The following is a 21,168-nucleotide window of genomic DNA, read 5'->3' on the forward strand; positions in this document are numbered from 1 at the left end:
ACAATTAGCAAAGTGGGAATAGAGGGAGCATACCTCAATATAATAAAGGCCATATATGAAAAACTTACTGCCAATATCATACTCAATGGCACAAGTATGATGTTGGCACTGAAAGTGCTTCCCTTAAGATCAGGAACAAGACAAGGGTACCCGATTTCACCATTCTTATTCAACATAGTACTGGGAGTCCTAGTCACAGTGATTAGACAAGAAGAAAAAATAAAAGGCATTCAAATTGGAAAGGAGAAAGTAAAACTGTCTTTATTTTCAGACAACATGATAGTGTAGATAGAAAACCATATAGGCTCCACCAAAAAAAATTACTCAACCTAACAAGGGAATTCAGCAAAGTAGCAGGATACAAAGTCACTATTCAGAAATCAATAGCATTTCTGTACACCAAAAATGAACTATCACAAAGAGAAACTAAGAAAAAAATCCGATTTACTATAGCAACAACAAAAAAATAAAGTCCCTAGGAATAAATTTAACCAAGGAAGTAAAAGACCTGTACTCGCAAAACTATATAACACTGAAGAAAGAAATAAAGAAAGATACAAATAAATGGAAGCACATACCATGTTCATGGATTGGAAGAATTAACATCATTAAAATGTCTATACTAACCAAAGCTTTCCATAGATTCAACACAACTTCTATTAAAATATCAATGGTATATTTCACAGAACTAGAACAAATACTTCAAAAATTTATATGGAACTGCAACCTTAAGAAGAACAAAGTTGGAGAGATCCACAATACCTGATATCAAACTATACTAAAAGTCCACTATAATCAAAACAATCTGGTATTGGCCTAAGAACAGACACATAGATCAATGATACAGAATAGAGCCCAGAAATAAATCTAAGTCTCTATGGTCAATTAATATTTGACAAAGGGGACAGGAGTATAAAATGGAGTAAAAATAGCCTCTTCAACAAATGGTGCTAGGAGAACTGGACAGAGATGTGCAAAAAAATGAAACTAGACAACCAACTTACACCATAAACCAGAATAAACTCAAAATGGAAAGAAGACTTAAATGCAAATCATGAAACCATAAAAGTCCTAGCAGAAAAGATAGGCAGGAAAATTTCAGATATCCCACACAGCAATATTTTGCTGATATATCTCCTAAGGCAAGGGAAATAAAGGAAAAAATAAACAAATGGGACTACATCGAGTTAAAAAGCTTTTGCACAGCTAAAGAAACCATTATCAAAATAAAAAGGGACCCAATTGTATGGGAGAACATATTTGCTAATGATACATCCGACAAGGATTTAATCTCCAAAAGAGATAAGGAACTCACACAACTCAACACCAGGAACACAAACAATCCAATTAAAAAATGGGCAAAGGACCTAAACAGACACTTCTTAAAGGAGGACATACAGAGGGCCCATCAACATATGAAAAAACGCTCAACATCACCAACAATCAGAGAGATGCAAATTAAAACCACAATGAGATACCACCTCACAACCTGTCAGAATTACTATCATTAATAAATCAACAAGTTCTGGTGAGAATGTGGAGAAAAGGGAACCCTAGTGCACTGTTGGTGGGAATGCAGACGAGTGCAGCTACTGTGGAAAGCAGTATGAAATTTCCTCAAAAAACTAAAAATGGAACTACCTTTTGACCTAGCGATTCCACTGCTGGGAATATGCACTTAGAATCCCGAAACACCAATTCAAAAGGACTTATGCACCCATGTTCATAGCAGTGCTATCTACAGTAGCCGTGTTGGAAACAGCCTAAGTGCCCATCAGTAGATGAATGGATTAAAAAACTGTGGTACATTTACACAATGGAATACTATGCAACACAAAGAAAAAAAGAAAGAATTCCTACCCTTTGCCTACAGCAGGGATGGAACTGGAGACTATTATGCCAAGTGAAATAAACCAGTTGGTAAAAGTCAAACACCATATGATCTCACTTATAAGAGGAATCTAATGAACAAAATAAATTAATGAGCAAAATAGAACCAGAGATATGGAAACAGGGAACAGACTAACAGCTGCCAAAAGAAAGGGGAGAGGGGAATGGTAGAAAGAAGGGGAAGGGATTAGTCAAATAACTTGTATGAATGACCCACAGATATGGAATGGACAACAGTGTGGAAACTGACTATGAGAGCAAGGGGTGGATGAGCAAAGGAGGGCAAAGGGGGAAAAATTGGGACAACTGTTATAAAATAAATGAGAATAAAAAAAAAGTAAAAAGAAAAGAGTTTGAGACTACTAGATAGCCAAGTGATGACATCATGTGGGCAGTTGGATATGTGAGAATGGAGATCACAGAAGGGTCCAAGCTTCAATGAGCCTGGTATCACAGCTGGGAGAGTGGATAAGATCAGCAAGCAAATGACTGTAGACACAGAAGGGAGCAAGTCTAAGATCTGAGCCCGGCACATTCCAACGTTTGAAGCTGGAAAGATTCAGAGGAAACAGCAAACAGAGGAGTGGCCAATGAGGTGGGAGGACTAATATCCCAGGGGGCCAACTGAAAAAGTGTTTCAAGAGGGAACTGATCAACTACGATAATTATTGTCAATGATTTGAAGAGCAGGAAGTATGATTCAGGACAGGTACCAACCAATCACCAATCGAGAATAGTCAAAAAGTGTTCATAGCATGTGGGCACCATCATTATAATTCAGCATGAAAGTTGAGGAGAAAACCAGACTTACTCCTGAGGGCAAGGTGCTACACCAAGAATAAGCTTTATAGAATATTTTATGCCCTTCACTTCCCTGCATTGCTAACTAATAAGACCATAAAAAAATAAATAAATAAATAAAAAACCTTTAAAGTGAGACTTTTCAACGGCTTGTTCCACTTAAGAAAGTCAAGAAAATTATAGAAGCAAACCACTGGTCAAAGAAAACTAATTCAATACTATCAAATTAAAGACCTTGGAAAGTGACTTTCAAAGTACTACATATAAATTTTGTCTTTCCTCCTACTTCCTATGATTTGGTAAGCTAAGTAAAGAGAAAGAATGGCTCAAGTGATCTACTTGAAAATAAAATACTCTGATGTATCCTGTTAAACAGTGATTGATGGGACAATGACATGACACAGTGTCAGGTGTACGTCTAAGTTATTCCTTGGTCTAATTTCATTCTGCCCATATATCACTTAGAGCACTATTGGCCATTATAGAATCATGAAATTGATAGAAAATTGGAAGCATCTTCAAAAGAAAAAATACAGTCTTGAGACTAACATTAACCACAGCCCACCTCCCTCTATGGGCTTCCTCATCGTGACTCAAATCCCCTGACCCCGCAAAAACAATCAGTTAGAAAGGCAAAGGAAAGCATTTCTGCCCTGTAAACACCAATTTTATCTGCATTGGAACATAGATCAAAGTGGGCTGTCATTAAGTGCTCAAAAGACAGTGGAACAACTTTTCACACATCTAATGGCTTTGCTGCCTGCCTAAGTCTGGAGTATTTACAGGACATGGATGTAGTCTCTGTCAGGAAATCAGAATGGACTATGTGTGAGACACAATCTATCACCAGTTTATTAAAAAGTCTTCCAGAAAGATTTTCTTACATGGGTCTTAACAAGATAAAAGTAAAGAGGGTACAAAAAAGAAAGAAAGTTAAGGTGACTTAATAGCTTAATAGAGAGCTTTACTCAAGAGAAAAACAAAACAAAACCTGGTAGTGCTGACTCCAAAGAAATTAAAGAAAGGTAGAAGGCGGCAAGAGTGTTACTACCTATTAGTACTTTATGTGCGTATTAAATAAGATTATTCACCAAATTTCACTAAAACAATAATCTCCCTCATGTTGGCAGACCCTGCCTGAAGCACTGGGTTCCATCCCAAGTGGTATACTTTAAAAAAAGAGAGAGAGAAATTAGAGAGAGCCCAAAAGTGTATTGAAAACAATAACAAGCCCGGAAACTGTATCAGAAGAGGAATCATGGGAGCCATGGAGAAACAGATGAGACACGAGCGCTGTCTTCATGCATCTGAGAAGCTATTGTGGGAAAAGCACTGGATTAGGCTGTAGGAGACTTCCCAGCCCTGTTACAGCTCGACAAGTCACCCCTGACTAGTAAATAATCTCTCCACAACTCAGGTACAGTCTAAGGTCAACCTAAATGATCTTAATTTCCTTTAAATTGTACAATTTTATCATTTCAAAGTCAATCACAAGTGAGGAGAATATGTTGCTTATAGTAAACACATACACTTTGCTGAACTGAACCATTCCAAGTTGCTGCATAAGGAGAAATAGGTAATTATTATACTACATTAAAAATATTGGCTCAATATAAGAGCTTTTAAAAATTAAATCTGTGCAATAATGAAACCAGTTGTCTCAAAAAATAGTGAACTCACCCTTAATGGAAACACATACAGGCATGTGCTAAAAACTATATGACTTCCAGTTTCTTCCAAGATCGAGATCCTATAATTCTTTAGGTCTAATTTACCAAACGCATCTCCTCAGGATTACCTTAATCATGTCTCACTGATGTAAATCAGTTTTTCCAGGATTTCACCTTTGTTGTAACATGTGAATTTAGTCCATCTCTGTGTTAAGTCACCACTGTGCTTCTCCACCTTCATGGATCTGGTTTCTGGCTCTTGCCTATGGTGGATGGACTCCCTTTTGGTTATACTCAACATTATTATTTGGTATAGGTCTTGGGGAAGCTTTCTGAAACTGCTTTAAAGGCTAGTAGAACCTTATAACATTACCAGTGATATTACTATGATATGGAGAAAATAAATGTTACTGGTTCTCTTACCAAGTACCCAGCATATACTATGCAATATCTCATTGAATCCTCTCAGTAACCCTATAAGAAATGTGTTATTATTGTATTCATCTTACAAATAAGGAAACTCAGACTCAGAGGACTAAGTTCCTTGCCCAAGGAAACTGAGCTAGTAAGAGGCAAAATCTGGATTTAAGTTCTGCTCTGGCTAATACCTCTAAAAAGCCTACTCTTAACTACCATGCTCTACTGTAAAGATTTGCGAAGTACAGTCCCTGGATTAGCAGCTTCAGCATCACCTGGGAACTTGCTAACAATGCAAAGTCTCACAACCACTGAATCAGAAACTCGGGGGGGGGGGGTGGGGGGGGCAGCAATAGTGTTTTGACAAATTCTCCAGATAATTTTGATACTTGAGAACCACTTGAGTTTGAGAACTACTGCTCTACTGCTAAAAATTTGCCTAGAAGGCCACATGCTATTTATCTAACCACATTTTTATATTTGAATTAGAAAGTGTGTAGTAGCTCCTTAATCATTCTTCAAGGGAAGAAAGACAAATCCTAGGTATAGAAAAGTTGGGTTTTCTCCCCCTTCCCTGAAATAGAAAGGCTGATTCCTGGCCATTCTTGGTAAGGATATAAGAGAGCTGCTGCTTTTAAAATATAAATAAGAGGGAAACAAGATGGAAAGAAAACTGTTTACAGTACAACTGAGCTGTCATGGTTAGACATATGAGTGAATACACTAGAAAGATCCTGAAGTTCCCCCAGAGTCTTTATACAATACACATTGTCTGCTTAGAACAGTGAAAATACAACTCCTTCCCACATGCATATATTTTCTTAGAAAAATAACACAGACTTCTGGTCAAGATGGCAAAATAGGCAGACATGGCTCCCCTCTTTGTGCAACCACAACAAAATTACAACTAAAATATAGAACAATCATCACTCAGAACCATCAGAAATCGAGCTGAATGGAAGTCTGACAACTATGGAATTAAAGAAATCACATCTATCCAGACTGGTAGGAGGGGTACAGGCACAGAATGGGCTGGTTCCATTTCCATCTGTGGCAGATAAAAATTTGGAAGGGATATCTTGGGAGTGAGGAGCCCTAGCCCCACACCAGACCCCCAACCAAGGGTTCCAGTGGCAGGAAGATAAGTCCCCATAACTCTGGCTGCAAAAAAACCAGCAGGAATTGAGTCAGTGGAAGAAACTTCTGAGGTCCCAAGCAGTTCCTTAAAGACCCACACATAGACCTACTCAGACTCACTACCTCTGAGCTCCAGCACCAAGGTAGCAGCCTGAAAGGCACCAGTGGCATACTGGGAGAAACTGAAGTCTCTGGCATCAAGGTGAGCAGAGGCTATTGTCCCTTTTCTAATAGCTCCCCCCACAGAGCCACAGAGACTACAAGCTGGTGTCATATCTGAGACTATCAAACCAGCTAACACTGTTTGACCTGCCTTAAAGATTCCCTGAGACTCCACCCCACCCAGCTTACAGGCCCACCCAAGCTTCTTTTCCATATGAATGGCTGGTCTTGGCAGATACTGCACGACTTCCTAAATCCTCTCAAATGAGCAATAGGTAGCCTCAGTGAGCCCCAGGCCTGGCCCTAGCAGCAGCCAGCTTAGATTCACAGCTTGGCTTCGCCTGGGAATCTCCAAGCCCAGCACAAGTAGCAGCCACCTCAGATTGCTTTATAGCTCAGGCAAGGTGGCCTCAGACAAAACACAGGTGGGGGCTGATCTTGGCCTGCACCACCCAGGAAACCCCAGGGCTTGCACCCCCAGTGTACAGCTACAGACCACATTGGAGCACCACCACCCTGCCCCTGCACAGCTGATCCTCCACAGAGGGTGGAGGTTGGTGGTCAGTGGTCACAGCCAGTCTTCGCAGCTGACTGGCCTTGGTAAATCCCTCCCATTGATCTGCCAACAGCCACCAAAGCTCAACTACAAGAGGAGGATGTACTCAGCCCACACGAAGGGCACACAGGAAGTACCCAGCTTGGGTGATCGGGGTGGCTGTGCCAGTGGACTCTACAGGACACCTACCTACTACATTAGGCCACACTACCAATACATGGAGTCATATCAGCTTATTTAATATATAGAAACAAACATAGGGAGACTGCGAAAATGACAAGACAAAGAAATATGGCCCAATGAAAGAACAAATCAAAACTTCAGAAAAAATGCTAAACAAAATGGGGATAAGCAATCCATCAAATGCAGAGTTCAAAACACTGGTTATAACAATGTTTAAGGAACTTAGTGAGGAATTCAGCAGCATAAAAAAGATCCAGTTAGAAACAAAGGATTCACTAATCAAAATAAAAAACAATCTACAGGGAAACAAGACTAGAATAGATGAAGCAAAGACTCAAATCAATGATTTGAAACATAAGGAAGCAAAATAACCAATCAGAACAAGAAGAACAAAAAAGAATCCAAAAATGTGAGGATAGTATAAGCAGTCTCTGGGACAACTTCAAGAAGCATAACATTCACATCATAGGGTGCCAGAAGGAGAAGAGAAAGAGCAAGAAATTGGAAATCTATCTGAAAAAATAATGAAAGAAAACTTCCCTGGTTTGGTGAAGGAAATGGACATGCAAGGTCAGGAAGCACAGAGAGTCCCAAACAAGATGGATACAAAGAGGCCCACTCTAAGAAACATCATGAGTAAAATGCCAAAGGTTAAAGATAAAGAGTGAATCTTAAAAGCAACAAGAGAAAAGTTGGTGACCTACAGGGGAGTTCCCATAAGACTGTTAGCTGATTTCTCAAAAGAAGCTTTGCAGGCAAGAAGGGATTGGCAAGAAATATTCAGTCATGAAAAGCAGGAACCTATAGCCAAGATGGCTCTACCCAGCAAAGCTATCATTTAGAATCAAAGGGCACATAAAGAGCTTCCCAGACAAGAAAAAACTAAAGGAGCTCATCATTACCAAACCATTATTATATGAAATGTTAAAGGGACTTATTTAAGAAAAAGAAGATCAAAACTATGAACAATAAAATGGCAAAAATACAACTCCATCAACAATTGAATCTAAAAAACAAACTAAGCAAACAAAAACAGAGACAGAATCATGGATACAGAGAGCATTTTGATGGTTGCCAGAAAGGAGGGGGTGTGGGGAATGGGTGAAGAGGTGAGGGGATTAAGTACAAACAGGGAGTTACAGAATAGCCATGGGGATGTAAAGTACAGTATAGGAAATGGAGTAGAAATCAGGACAACTGTAATAGCATAATCAATAGAGTATAATAAAAAAGAAAGTTATTTCAACATAAAAAAAATAATACATATACTTTAGCCTTAAGAACACATCAACTGAAAGTGTTTCAAAGGTAGCATAATCAGTGGCAGCTGTCATCCGCTTTCTTTGGTTTAAAAAATAAAAAATCATTTTAGCTTTGCAGCTCATGATGCCTAGAATGTGACCCTGGTGATTTTCAAGCTTACCTTTAGTCCACAGCACTGTGCAACTCTGCCAATCGGTCTATAATCTCTTTACTGTCTCCCTGCACGTACGGACATTTTTTTTAAAGCTGTCATCAACATATAAACCACCCTTTACTTCAAGGTCTCTGGAGATACTTGTGGCCAATCAGGCACAAGGATTTTCATAAGGTCACAGCACAGGTGGGGATGGGGTGGCAATTAGGGGTGGTATGTAAATCCTGTGTAGAACAGGATGATTTCTCCACACCTGCAGGCTTCCCTGAGAAAGGCACTGAGTGCCTTTAGGTCTATAGAAATGGAGTCGTACAGGAACTGTCCCTGCACACACTCGAACATAGCGGATCTCACTCATACTACACCACACCAAAGGTAAAATATGCGTATTTCACCTGCAAGCCTCAAAATTTAGTTCTTGGACTGGAATAATACATGAGTTATGTTATTATCCAAGACTACTCTTGGATGAACGGATCTGCGGTTGATGTTTTATTATATCCCCTTTGTCTTCCCTCCTTCTAGAAAGAATTGTAGGGAAGCAGTGAACTAACGGACAACAATCAGCATTCATTCTCATAAAATGTGGGCCTCACTAACCCATCTTCTCCAAATACATCTATGTGAGGCCTGCTTACATCTACCAGCACTCAGGTAAGCAGGCAACCAGGGGACTGGAATAGGCCATCATAGTGGGTCTAAGGAGTTATCTACCCACTATCTTCTATTGGTGAAACTCTTATTTCAACATTATGTCCCTTAACTTTAAAGAGAAACCCAGAGAAGATTTAAAAAAAAAAAAACCCTCAAATAATAGACCCTGAAAATAATGGCAATTCAGCATGTACTAACTAAAATTAAAGGCAATCTATAAAAACGATTTCTTCCTTTCTTCATTCATTCAGTCATCTAGTCAATATTAATGAAGCAAAACATATGCTAGACAGTATCTAAAAATGCCAATTAGCTCCACATGTTCTCCTCAACAACCGCCCCCCACCCCACCCAAACGCCAAACAAGAGGAAATGGACTCAAAGTAAAAAAGTGTATTTTGACTGACGTGAGTAAAAATACCAGGTATTCAATGACTGGAGAACACTTCTAAAGACTCGAATAAGCAACAGGGAGCAACGCTAAGTCCTGAGCAGTCTGCTCCAGTAGCTCTGTGCCAAAAGCAGTAGTCAAAACCTCTTGAGATCTTTTCCATCTACAAGTTGTAATTTCATTCATGACAAGAGGCTGACCACCAGTTGATATCGGCAAATGCCTTCTCTAACCAATGTAAAAAGGCACTAAAATCCCATTAATAACAAACCAATATAGTCAATTGTAAAAGTAAAAATGAACACTTTGTTGCTATCTACACTGTACTAGGATTTTTGTGTACAAAAATCTCAGTCATTATCTTGCGAAAGTCATTCACTACTTTTTTAATAAAATGGATTATATCCAAAAAAAAAAAAAAAAGAAGTTGGTTTAATTCCAGTTTTTCATCCAGATGCTTGATACTGTTTAGTGTGTACATGTGTGTATGTACAGAGATACTGTTTAGTGTATATATATATATACATATATATGTGTACATATATCTTGACAACTTTACTGAACATGAAGTACTATTTAATAGTCAAAGTGTAACTTACCCTTGCCATATCCACCAAGAAGTTCTCAAATAATTTCCAGATGTGGTTACTTGTGTAAATTTCTTTCATTTCCACTTCAGTGTCAACATAACAATGATTAACAAAATTCACATAAGCAATTTTAACCTGTACAAGATTCAAATACAAAAGAAAGTGAGTTTTCTTCATTATTCATTTTCAGATCTCAATTATAAAACTTAAATAAAATTTGTGTTAGTTCCCAGAGTAGATTAGAGCACGTTTTGTGTCTGTCCGGAAAGCATTCCCACCTCCCTTCTTTTACTAAGACACTCCATCCTCTCACCCAGGGTAAGCACGTGAACTCATACTCCATTCTCTTGGGCCCAGAGGCTGGTGTGAGAATGTGTACTTCACTTAAACCAAGTCTATTTGAGACGCTAGGAGTCAAAACTGCTCCCTTTCCCTCTCTCCCCTCTTTCTGTTCTTTCCGCTCCCTTCCCCTCCCCTGCTCTCTATGTCTCTGCCATATTCTCCCTCTCTCCTTCTCTTTCCCCCACTCCACTACCTCATTGCTAAAGTGAGAGAAGGTAAAAGTGAACCCCAAGAAACCATCTTCTGCAGGGTGTGGAGGAAAAGTATGCTCAGAAGAACAGAATAAGGCAAAATCACAAAGAAAAAGGGAACAAGAGATGGAAAGAATTGTGACATTCTTTGAACCTCTTAATCCATCTGAACATCTATCCTTCAAATTCCCAAATAGAGGAATCAACAAAATTCCTGTGTTTTTAAATTTAAACTAGTTTAAGTTAGCTTTCTGTCACTTGCAACCAAGAGTTCTAATATAATGTTTAAATGTGTGGACTAAATAATATTTTACTGTCATTCAAAAATATTTAAATCACTATTGCTGAGAAAAAACAGGTTCAGAGTTTACCAAAAAAAATTGTATTAAGATGTATTAAAATTTCCAGATTTAGCAAAATTCTTCATAAATGACTAGGATGAGTCTCACTGACATGTACCATTTTTAAATGTGTAGGGAAGTAGTTTTCTGTTTTTTATTTTTTTCTTTTCATTCTTTCTTTTTATTGAAAATATGATTGCTGTAATAAATATCCCCAGAAAAAATATATATGGGGGACCCCCCCCCAAAAAATGGAGTTATCTTCTAGAGAGCCAGTTTCTTGTAGCACAGGCTTCCTCTGCTAGGTTAGTGTTCTAGGAACCCATGTGTATCAGCTGGTGTTGTTGTGAGAGGCTGCCTTCAACTTCAGTGAATTGTTTTTGAAGACTTTAAATGCATTTGCCCATTTCATGATAGGTGATTTATGAGTGCATCTGCCCACACCACACTGAGTGTTCAGCAGTTTTAGACCAAAAACGTCATGTCCCCAGTGCCACACCATCCCTATTCACCTAATCTCAGCCCAAATGACTTTTTGTTTGTTTGTTTGTTTCCCAAATGAAAACAGTCCTCAAGGGGAAATGTTTGCCAATGTGGAATAAGTAAAACAAAAAATGGCAGAGCACTAAAAGGCATCAAAATCAATGAGTTCAAAAACTGTTTGGGCAGTCAATGGAAATACATCTTGATAGGTATATTGCATCAAATGGAGAGTACTTTGAAGGTGACTGAAGTTTAAACATGTAAGAATAAATACAAAATTTTTTTTATTCCAGTTTTTTGGGTCCACCCTTATATATATAAGAAATCATGAAAACAATTTCAGGGAATTCACATAACCCAAGTTAGAACCATAAGTAACACAGGGTCAATCTTCATGGCCTTAGTACTTATCTCTACAGGACTAAGGTCTAAAATGAACCTTCAGTGACAGGATACCTGCGTCAAGGACTGACCACAAGGCAGGGAGACATTGGAGCCACTCAGTGCATTATCATAATCATTTTCACAGCAGCTAATATTTATTCATTGTTTGTTACATATCAAACCCCTTCAGCATTTTGTGTGTAATATCTTAATTAAATCCTCCAACAATCCAATCAGGTCCATACTCTAATTGTTTCAGTTTCAAACTGTGGAAATTGAAGGATTAAAAAGGTTACTAACCTCTTGGAGCCAGTCACACTGCTAAAAAGTAATGGGTCCAGGATTCTGACTCATTGTATAACATCTGTTCATTCATTCAAAACCTTTATTAAGAGTGAGCTCAGGCAAGAACAATACAGTGGTGAACTGAAACAGACCTAACTGTTTCTAGACCTCAGAGTTTCTATACCTGAACCTCATCGGGCTTATAATCTTGGAGGAGAGAGTGAGGGATACAGATATTTACTAACTAATGAAACTCAAATGCCAAAATTTAGATTATAAACTCTCCCACAGGAAGCCAGTGATGTCTTCCCTGAAGAAGTAATGCTTGAATCAAGATCTGAAGGAAGAAGAGGAGTGAAGACGCTGAATGGAGGAGGTAAGAGAGGTGTGATCAGAGAGAAGTGCATGTGGAAGGAAGCATGGGCAGAAGCAAGACCTGCAGTAAAGACTGAACCCTTGATGCAATCATGACATGTGCATCCTTTCTTTGCCATCTTATTTCAAACCCATCAGAGCATGAAGAACCCCTGGTTTGAGGTGTCAATAATTCCACAAAAATATACTATCAAGTCCATCACGATCGTGGACTACTTGGCAGTAGGAAAGTTAGCCTAACCTGACACCTTTGAAGTTACTGTGATTTAAAAGGTTAGTGTTTATAGCATATTCAGTGTATCACACATTTATGAACTTTGCAACAATACACCACAACAGTAGAAAAGAAAGAGATTATTACAGTGCATATTCCTGGAAACCTCATTAACCTGTTGGCAGACAAGCAGTGTCTAATGAGTTTTTTTCCCTATTATCAGAGTCAAACTAGGACAGAGGATATAAGATGATGTGTGAATAAAGCAAAATGTGTGTCTATATTTCCAACAATGTATCTATTCCATAAAGCAGATTAAACCTGTACAGTCCAAGAGAGGACCCTACAGTACCATCTTAGCCTCCCTTACCAAGGACTGAGAATTATTTATGAAGCATCTTCTTTGTTCTCAAGAATATACTAGAAGTTACAAGTAAATCTTCCATTTTGTTCACATGGCCAAATTTACAATTCAGAGACACCAGCAGAAGCTTCCAATGACTATACTTTAAAAAGGTTTACTGTCTTTCATACTTTTTTATAGAACTAAACAAGTAATCATATACCTAAGCATAGCTCCTTGACTAAATATATTATCTCATTACAAGGAGTAGTAGAGGGACTTCCAGCACGTAGGCACTTTAAAAATTATTAACAGTTCTACAGCTGCTAAGCCTTTGCCAGGCTTACCTCAGGGATGCAGTCATCATGCGTCACCACCCTCACTATGTCATCCAGGGGTAGAAGGGAATTGCACTTGATTTCCGTGTAGACGTTCTTCCCTTCTGTACATGCTGCCAGCAACTCCACGAGGGTGATGTGGTAGGCTAAGGGGCCGCTCTCATCCCCTCGGTCTCTCTCTGAACACATCATATGGAGCAGGATGGGAAACGATGCTCTATCGTTGTAAAATATCAACACATCTTCACCCCCATTTATCAACTGAAATGATAATACAAGAGTCTACATAGCGGTCCAGATATTCATCCTTGCAATTACTGCCAAAGGCTTGTTGTATCCGGAGACATGTGTATCTCTTTGCAAAAACATAGATAATACTGCACAAGAAGAACTATACCAAGGCTGGGTGGTAAAAGGATTCTACTCAGGCGCTAAGGGATTAGTTACAAATGCTACCAAAACCAGCAGGGGAGATATGGACGCTGCGGAGGGGGTCAAGAAGGAAATGACATGCATGGTAGTAAATTGTTCATCACTGAATTAAAACCTGCAAAATAGTCAAATAAAGTTACTTCCCTCTACTGCAAATAAAAGACTCCACTGTGAAAGCAGAAGAAATCTCAAAAGTGTAAATTTAATAAAGCAGAATAAAATACCCTCAACTTCAATAGCAATGGAATAAGTAAGCAAGTACATCCAGCCAAGTGCAACTCTAACAATCTGGAAATTACATGTGTCATGAGCATCAGTAAAGGATGAAGAGAAAAACAGAGAAAAGGAAGGCTTTAAGAGAGAGAAAGAGGGAGAGCAAAGACAAACATTTAGGACATAATATTTTCCCCTATTTTGTTTATATCATTTTAATGGAGAATTCCAGTAGGTGGTAATTTTATTGCTCCAAATCCATACTGTCTTATTGCCTGTCTATTATAAGTAGCAATTTTCTATTCCCACTGTAAGATATTTTGGTGGGCACCACAGCTTATATAATATTTGTTTTATTTAAACTAGTAACATACTTAAATTAATAAGAATTATTTGGCTTACTTTGGATGTTTTGTTGAAAAAGAATGTACACATGTCAAAATATGTATTATATTTTCACACAATATAAGATACAAACACTTCTTTATACATAGGAATACTTTACTTCTAAGTGTCATCAAACTGGCTTAAATAGTTGCTGCTTTCCAATTATAATTCTTCCCTTGATAATCATAATACAAAATCATATTCACACACACTTCTAGGCAAAGAAGAATATGAAAATGTAAATATAGAAAATAAAAAGGTAAATTTCATAAGTTAAAATTTTCCTAAAATGTTTAATAACAAAAATTTACATTAAAAATTCAAAACTTTATGCTGGATTAATTTTAAGACTTCTGTGGGAGAGAAGGGACTCATCTTATATCAATATAGATATTACTCTCATCCCCAAAGTTAAGTATATAATTGTGAAAAATCCCCCCAAACAATATAATCTACTACATAAATGTCTGGTATCCATGGTTGAAAGATGTTTTAATCCAAACAGGCCTTTAAATAAGCATTAGGTCACAGGGCAATGATTTATCCAAATGGGCTCAAAAAGCTGTCAGTTCTCCAACATTTCACTCGGTTCCTAGGGAGTAACTTAATGCATAAATCTCACTCAATTTCAAACATCACAATGAAAATGGCAAAATATATTAAGTATTTCATTCGTTTTTCTTAAACATTTAATTTACTCTAAATAGCTAAGTTTTCACGTGTATTAAATCACTGATGAATAATTTCTATTAATTAAATTCCCTTCAAAGCCCTCTGCAAATATTAGCAGAGAACACCCATTCTAGATTTCAGGAACTGAGTAACAAAGGTACTGGAAAAGCAAAATTTAATCCATTTTGTAATACACTGACAACTTAAAAATGTAAAATTTTGTCACTGTCATTCTAAATAATCTATAACATTTTGTAGAATTTTACCTATTACTTAAAATATATAGGTTCATTAAGAAAAAGAAAAGCTCTTAGTAAATTATGAAATCAACTTATGTTACTTAACTAGAGAAGCGACACGGATTTGCACTTATGCCGTCATGATTAAATTATTTTCCAAACCTAGGTTGTTGGGTTTGTTTCCTCACTCTAAAATACAGAAAACATTTGTTTGAGCATATTGTTTGTGAGAAGCTGATAAAATGCAAACCAAGAACATACCTCTGTCATTACCATATCCTGGCATTTCTTCACGTATTTACCATCTGCTTTTACGATCGTTTGCAAAAATCTCAGGTACTCCACGTGGCGGCCGTGGGTCTCGATGCAGTGCACGAAGTGCTGCACCACTCGCTCGCTAATTTCATTGCACAGGTGGTAATTGTTCATGAAGATGTGCCGCATGGTCTCCGCTTCCAGGAGCTAAACAGAGAGGAGCACGCCCCTGTAATCCTGACAAGACCAATTTTCCATTCTACAGGACTTAGAATAACATCCCTGCTGGTGATCAGTTTTACATTTTATACAAAAACCATAGTAAGTTTTCTGTGCAAGTCTTCAACAAAATACAATGAGATCATTCACCACTAAAAGAAAACTGAGCTCACAAAGGATGTGAGTTGGAAAAATGGGCTTATTATCCTAAGAGTGGGCAACAGTATTCTTGAGGATAATTTAATTATCTGATATTCAAAGTCAGCTCTTCCCTAGTATCAGCTGACCCAAATTTTACTGAGCATTGTGAACTCTACCTTTGAGTTTTTCACATTTATCTTATGCACGGCATTGCAAAATTTGTTCTTTTTCCTAACATTAATATATATGTATATGTATATATGAAGTCTTCATTTGCAGGTAAAATTTGTGTAATTTTTCAAGTTTCTTTAAATGTTACCTTAATGGAAATAAAAGATACTCACTTGTGGGGAGAGAACCTCTACAAGTAAAAAGAGTGAGGTGATAGAAACTAATAAAATTCTCTTCATCAGCACTGCTCAGACAAAGCTGACGGACACTTGACTATAAATATTCGAAGTCACTAAAACACTTACACCAGGAGTTAAAAACAAGTTCAGATGTTTATGAAGGAGCACTTGGTTCTGTGGATTTCCCCGACAGAAATTCTGCAGAAACGTATGGGCTAGGTTCATCACTTCATTCATCTTTTCATCATTCTGTAAGTTCAAGAGTGGCACATGAATCAGGAGCAAACATACCAGGGCAAAAATAGTCTCAAAAATACATTCACTTTTTCTCTCTGCCACCGTTTAATGTTCCACATTTTCTGTGCCTTTTTTGTTTCTCTTTCTCTCCTGATCACCCCAATAGAACACCTCTCCCCCCATTTTCTGGATGTTTCTCGGTTGTTGATTTCTCCTCCTGTTAGCAGCTGTGCTCCGCTCTTTCAGACCCCCCTTCCCTGTAGAGTCCACCGCTCCTTCTCCCCGGTTTTCCTGCTTGCCCACTGCCTTTTCCCATCACTGTGCGTATGTAGCTGCCCCTTTCTCCCACGTCTGCCTCCCACCTCCTGAGTCCTCCCTCCCTCCCTCCCTCTCTGGCCCTCGCACTCTCCCTGGTCCTCCCTTCCCTGCTGCACCCTCCAATCCCTCTCACTGCCCCTCTTTCTAGGAGTTTCCCTCCTTCCCAGCATTTCTATGTACCTGATCTTCCTAGATTTTTTGTGTGGTTTCTCCTCTTTCCCCACCTTCTGAGTTCCCCCCTTTCTCAACCTTCCCCCTTCCCAACGCCTGCCCCGCACCTCTTCCCCTCCTCCCTCCTCTTCCACTCCTCTCTGCTCCTGCTCCCTTGTCCCCCTGCCCTGTCCGACCTTCTTTCTTGTCCCTACTCTTCCTCTATTCCCCACCCTCTAAATCTCTCTCTCTCTGTATTTCTGACCTTATCTCCTTTCGCTCCTCTCCCCTCTATCCGCCCCTCCGTCTGCTATTTACTTTGTCTTTTACGTATTTCCATCTCCTCCTTTTCCTTTGCTTTGCTTTTTCCCCTGTCCTTTCCCCCTTCCTCTTTTTGTCCCCCTTTCTGAACACATGTACTCTTGTATGTATGTATCTCTTGCATTTTTATTTTTATTTTTTAATTACAGTTTACTTTTGATATTATTTTGTGTTGGTTTCAGGAGTACAGAATAGTGGTTAGACAATCATATATCTTGCAAAGCATTCCGCCTAACATTCCCGTACTCCCCTGGCCCCATACACAATTACTGCAATATTATTGACTGTGCCCAGAGAAGGAAAACTCTGACTCAAAAAAACCTCCGCTGCCTTGCGGCATACCTCTTCAGGGGAAAGGCTAAGGGAGTAAACCCCGACAGAAAATCCGGAGCCGGAGTCCCTAAGGCGGTTTGACGTTGTAGTCAACACCGGCAACTCCTGTGGCGCACCTAAAGCCAAGCTGTATTGACTCCGTCTTTCCCTTGGACCCTTCAGCTGCGAAGAGAGGGGGGGTCTGCTGCATGGGCAACAGCAGACCCTCCATATCACCCTGCCCAGGCTCTTTAGCTTCAGCTTCACTGGAGAGGACACTCCAGCGTCATCGCAAGATGTCAATTCAACACGGGAGGAGACAGATACCGTGTCACTCCCGAGTCGGACTGCACAGCCATTCTCGGCAGTGCAGATAGACTCTTAAGAAGCTACACCATCGTCTCTCGAGACGGACGGCTGCCGACGATTGACTGTGCCCCATATGCTGTAGTTTATATCCCCCTGACTGTTCTGCAAGTGCAGATCCGTACTTCTCAATCCCTTCACCACTTTCACCCAGTCCGTCCCCAAACGCCCCTCCGTCTGGCAACCACCAGTCCGGTCTCTGTTAATACATTTACTCTCAAGGTTCCTTTCCTCATTCACTGCCATTTCCCAAAGCCCCATAATACTCTTTTGCTTATAGGACTCTCATTAAGAAACTTAAGTCTCACAATTTACAAAGACTGAAAAGTTCTCTTCTTAAAAGTGGTTTTTTAACAGTATCACTGAAACCATCTAAACTTTTTCCTAATCTAAGAGTCTATAGTGCATGCCATCTATAACAAAGCAATCAGCCTAAGATCATTAATAGGCACATTTCCTCATATTTGAAATGGGATGAATTAACAAGACATATAATAAATAATTCCAGAAACTCCCTCCTGATTTTAAAATAGGAAATTTTCATTTTAAATTCTACTAACATTTCCTTACTTGTGTAATCCAAGAATAGTTAAAAGACATAAAAGGAGCTTCAGCGACATAATACCCAATTCCCACTGAAAAGCTAAATAGTACAGAAGAACATCAGGGTCAGTGCTACTGTATTTGATATTGCTTTTGAACTCTTACCGTTTTGTTTTGTTTGTTTGTTTGTTTTGCTTCTGAACATTTCAGTTACTAAAACTCAGTAAACCTATACCACAAAGTCAGAGTAAAACACTCAATTCTACTGTTATGTTATTAAAAGAAGGAACTTGATCACATGTCCAATGCCCATGTTCCAAAATCAAAGGTAAAATAATTTGGATAATAAATGCTGAGGATTTATAGCTTTGTTACCTTTCAATAATGCTTTTATTTCATTCTCTACCATAGTATGAATTATGCCACCAAAGGAATAGAGTAATTTATAAATTTACACACTAAATTTAACTAAGGGGTGGGGCGCAATCCTGTATGAAGAGTAAAAGTCCAAGTGGAAGAGCGTCTACACCAAGAGTCCTGGCAGGGCACATTGGCACCCAAGAGAGACCCAAAGGGCATCCGCCCTGTGTGTGTCAGTGTCTGAATGGAATGAGGTGCAGAAAGCACTCATATGGAAGAGTAGGCAGCAGCAGTGATGAAAAGTTAGTCATTACTAAGTATTCATAAATGAGAACGTTAGTAACACACACATATATTCCTCTAGCTTTGAATATTTAGAGGGCCTGCAGGGGCAAAACCCCAATAGCAAAAATACACTTAGTTCTAAAAACTTTGCTTTTAAATAACATTCTCCCTCAAACAGAATTGGGGCTATGCAAAGAAATGGCTCATTCCAGAGTTGAAGCAAGAAGAATGCAAGGTGAGCCTAGAACATTTTCATGTGCAGAAGAGCAAAGAATAATGGGGACATTTTAGAGGACAGAGAGACTAGCTTAAAGGTGCTCCCTTGGCCAAATCTGGAACAATCTGAGAATCCAAATAAATAATCATAGGGAACTAATATTACCTATTGAGTAAAATGAGCATCTACAGTCCATGCTGGTAAAAATAAATAAATGAATAAACTGAAAGTTTGATTTAAAATGAGCTGTTTACCTAGTTTCAAAGAAACTCTCCACAAAATATTTATTAATTACAAAGGAACAATGAGTACTTAACAGTAGGGAATGTTGACAGACATCAAGTGATCAAATGAACATTATCAGCAATGGGACAAATCAATTTGTGTGCCACCTGACAGGAAGTGATGGGAAGAACTTAGTGTCACTTCGGTTAAGTTCCTTCCAAGATACATAACTGAATCTAACTGTGAGGAAACATCAGAAGACCCAAAAGAAGGGACAGTCTTTCAAATAGCTGGTCTGTCTTCAAAATGTCAATGACATGAAAGTTTCAGCATATGGGGATTAAAATAGACATGACAACCAAACAGCACCTGTTTCCAAAGCGGAGCTTTCTGTCAAACAGGACATGACTGGGGAAATGGGAGTAATGTGAATGGCTTGTGGGGATTAGGTGGCAGTAGAGTCATACTCTTTCCTGATCTGGATGGTTGTCACGTGGTTATGTAGAAGAGTGTCCTTGTTTGTAGAAAATACACACTAAAGGGATAAGGGGTGATGGGGAATCAGATTGACAACATTCAAATAGTTCAAGGAAATAACTCATTGTAACTTTACTCTATGTAAAAATTGTATCAAAATAAAAAAATATAAAAAGATGTAGCTAAGAACTAACCTTTTCATAGGGTATCTGCAGCAGATCCAACACCACTGAGTGAGCGCCCATATTTTTCAGCAACCGTTGGTGTTGATTCCGACACTTTTTATTCTGTATGCAGAGTTTACTTAACCTAATCAAAATCTTTTAAAAGAAGAACAATGAATACAACAAACCTAATATTAAATATAATTTCTGCACAGAAATTCTTTGCCATGCAAACATAAACCCATATAAAAATATTTTACTTCTGCTGACCTCCTTTACAATCCGGTAGTTATTGCTCTTATTGCTGTCAATCTGAGGTTTCTTTGTTCCATCCTGCACTGGACTTAAAATGTTTGAATCCTAAAATAAACACAAATATATATTTTTATGCCATATATCGCATTGTAACAAATTTATTTATCTTGTAATAAATAATAAATACATTTTGTAATTATTTTGTAAGAATTTATTATTCAATTAAACGTTTTCTTTGTACTTTTTTTTTATCCAATATAAAGTTCCTTGGCTTACATGAGCCATGCAAATCACCATTTCCTAATATCAACCAAATTGCAAGATAAATGGCATTCCTAATAATTAATGAGTTAAGTGAAAATAAAAAAATATATTACATATAACATCATCAGTGTATTTTTATGTTAAATTTATCTGACACATCACAGTTTTATATTGCCTATAGGAAAAGGAATAGTAAAAATTCAGGACCTAAAAGGTATAATTATATCATCAAGGATGAACTTCAGGGGAAAATATGAGTAAAGGAGAATTGAATGACAGTTGAAAAGCATTTCAGGAATGAGAAGAAAGAACACCTTAACCCAAGAATTCTCTGGCAGGTTACCATGACATCCTTAAAGAGTCATGACTTAGAGCCAACCATGCATGTACAAAACCACAAAAATGAAGAAAGGAAAATAGCATTTAAGTTAAAATAATATTATAAATTACTCAATTAACAAATCTTACTAAAAGGGCCTAGAACACCAAAAATATTCCATTATAGCAACCATTATCTGTAGCATACAATAAAAAAAGGAATGTATAGTATACAGATTATAAATATCAACTATTGGAGTCACCATATGAAAATAAAACATCAG

At 38.2% G+C, this 21,168-nt stretch overlaps 1 protein-coding gene across 1 annotated transcript in view; it reads right to left on the reverse strand.

The window, feature by feature from the left end:
• ITPR2 (inositol 1,4,5-trisphosphate receptor type 2) overlaps positions 1 to 21,168 on the reverse strand; it is a 438,944-nt gene that overhangs the window by 226,187 nt on the left and 191,589 nt on the right. Inside the window, exons 27-32 of the mRNA XM_090272941.1 lie at positions 20,318 to 20,407; positions 20,078 to 20,203; positions 16,199 to 16,321; positions 15,369 to 15,569; positions 13,174 to 13,425; positions 9,878 to 10,003 (exon numbers count right to left, since the gene is read on the reverse strand). Of these exons, the coding sequence (XP_090129067.1) occupies positions 9,878 to 10,003; positions 13,174 to 13,425; positions 15,369 to 15,569; positions 16,199 to 16,321; positions 20,078 to 20,203; positions 20,318 to 20,407 (918 nt within the window). The remainder of the gene's footprint in view (positions 1 to 9,877; positions 10,004 to 13,173; positions 13,426 to 15,368; positions 15,570 to 16,198; positions 16,322 to 20,077; positions 20,204 to 20,317; positions 20,408 to 21,168) is intronic.

Source organism: Furipterus horrens, unplaced genomic scaffold, assembly GCF_987537825.1.
Source record: "Furipterus horrens unplaced genomic scaffold, mFurHor1.1.pri manual_scaffold_4, whole genome shotgun sequence".
Lineage (NCBI taxonomy): Eukaryota > Metazoa > Chordata > Mammalia > Chiroptera > Furipteridae > Furipterus > Furipterus horrens.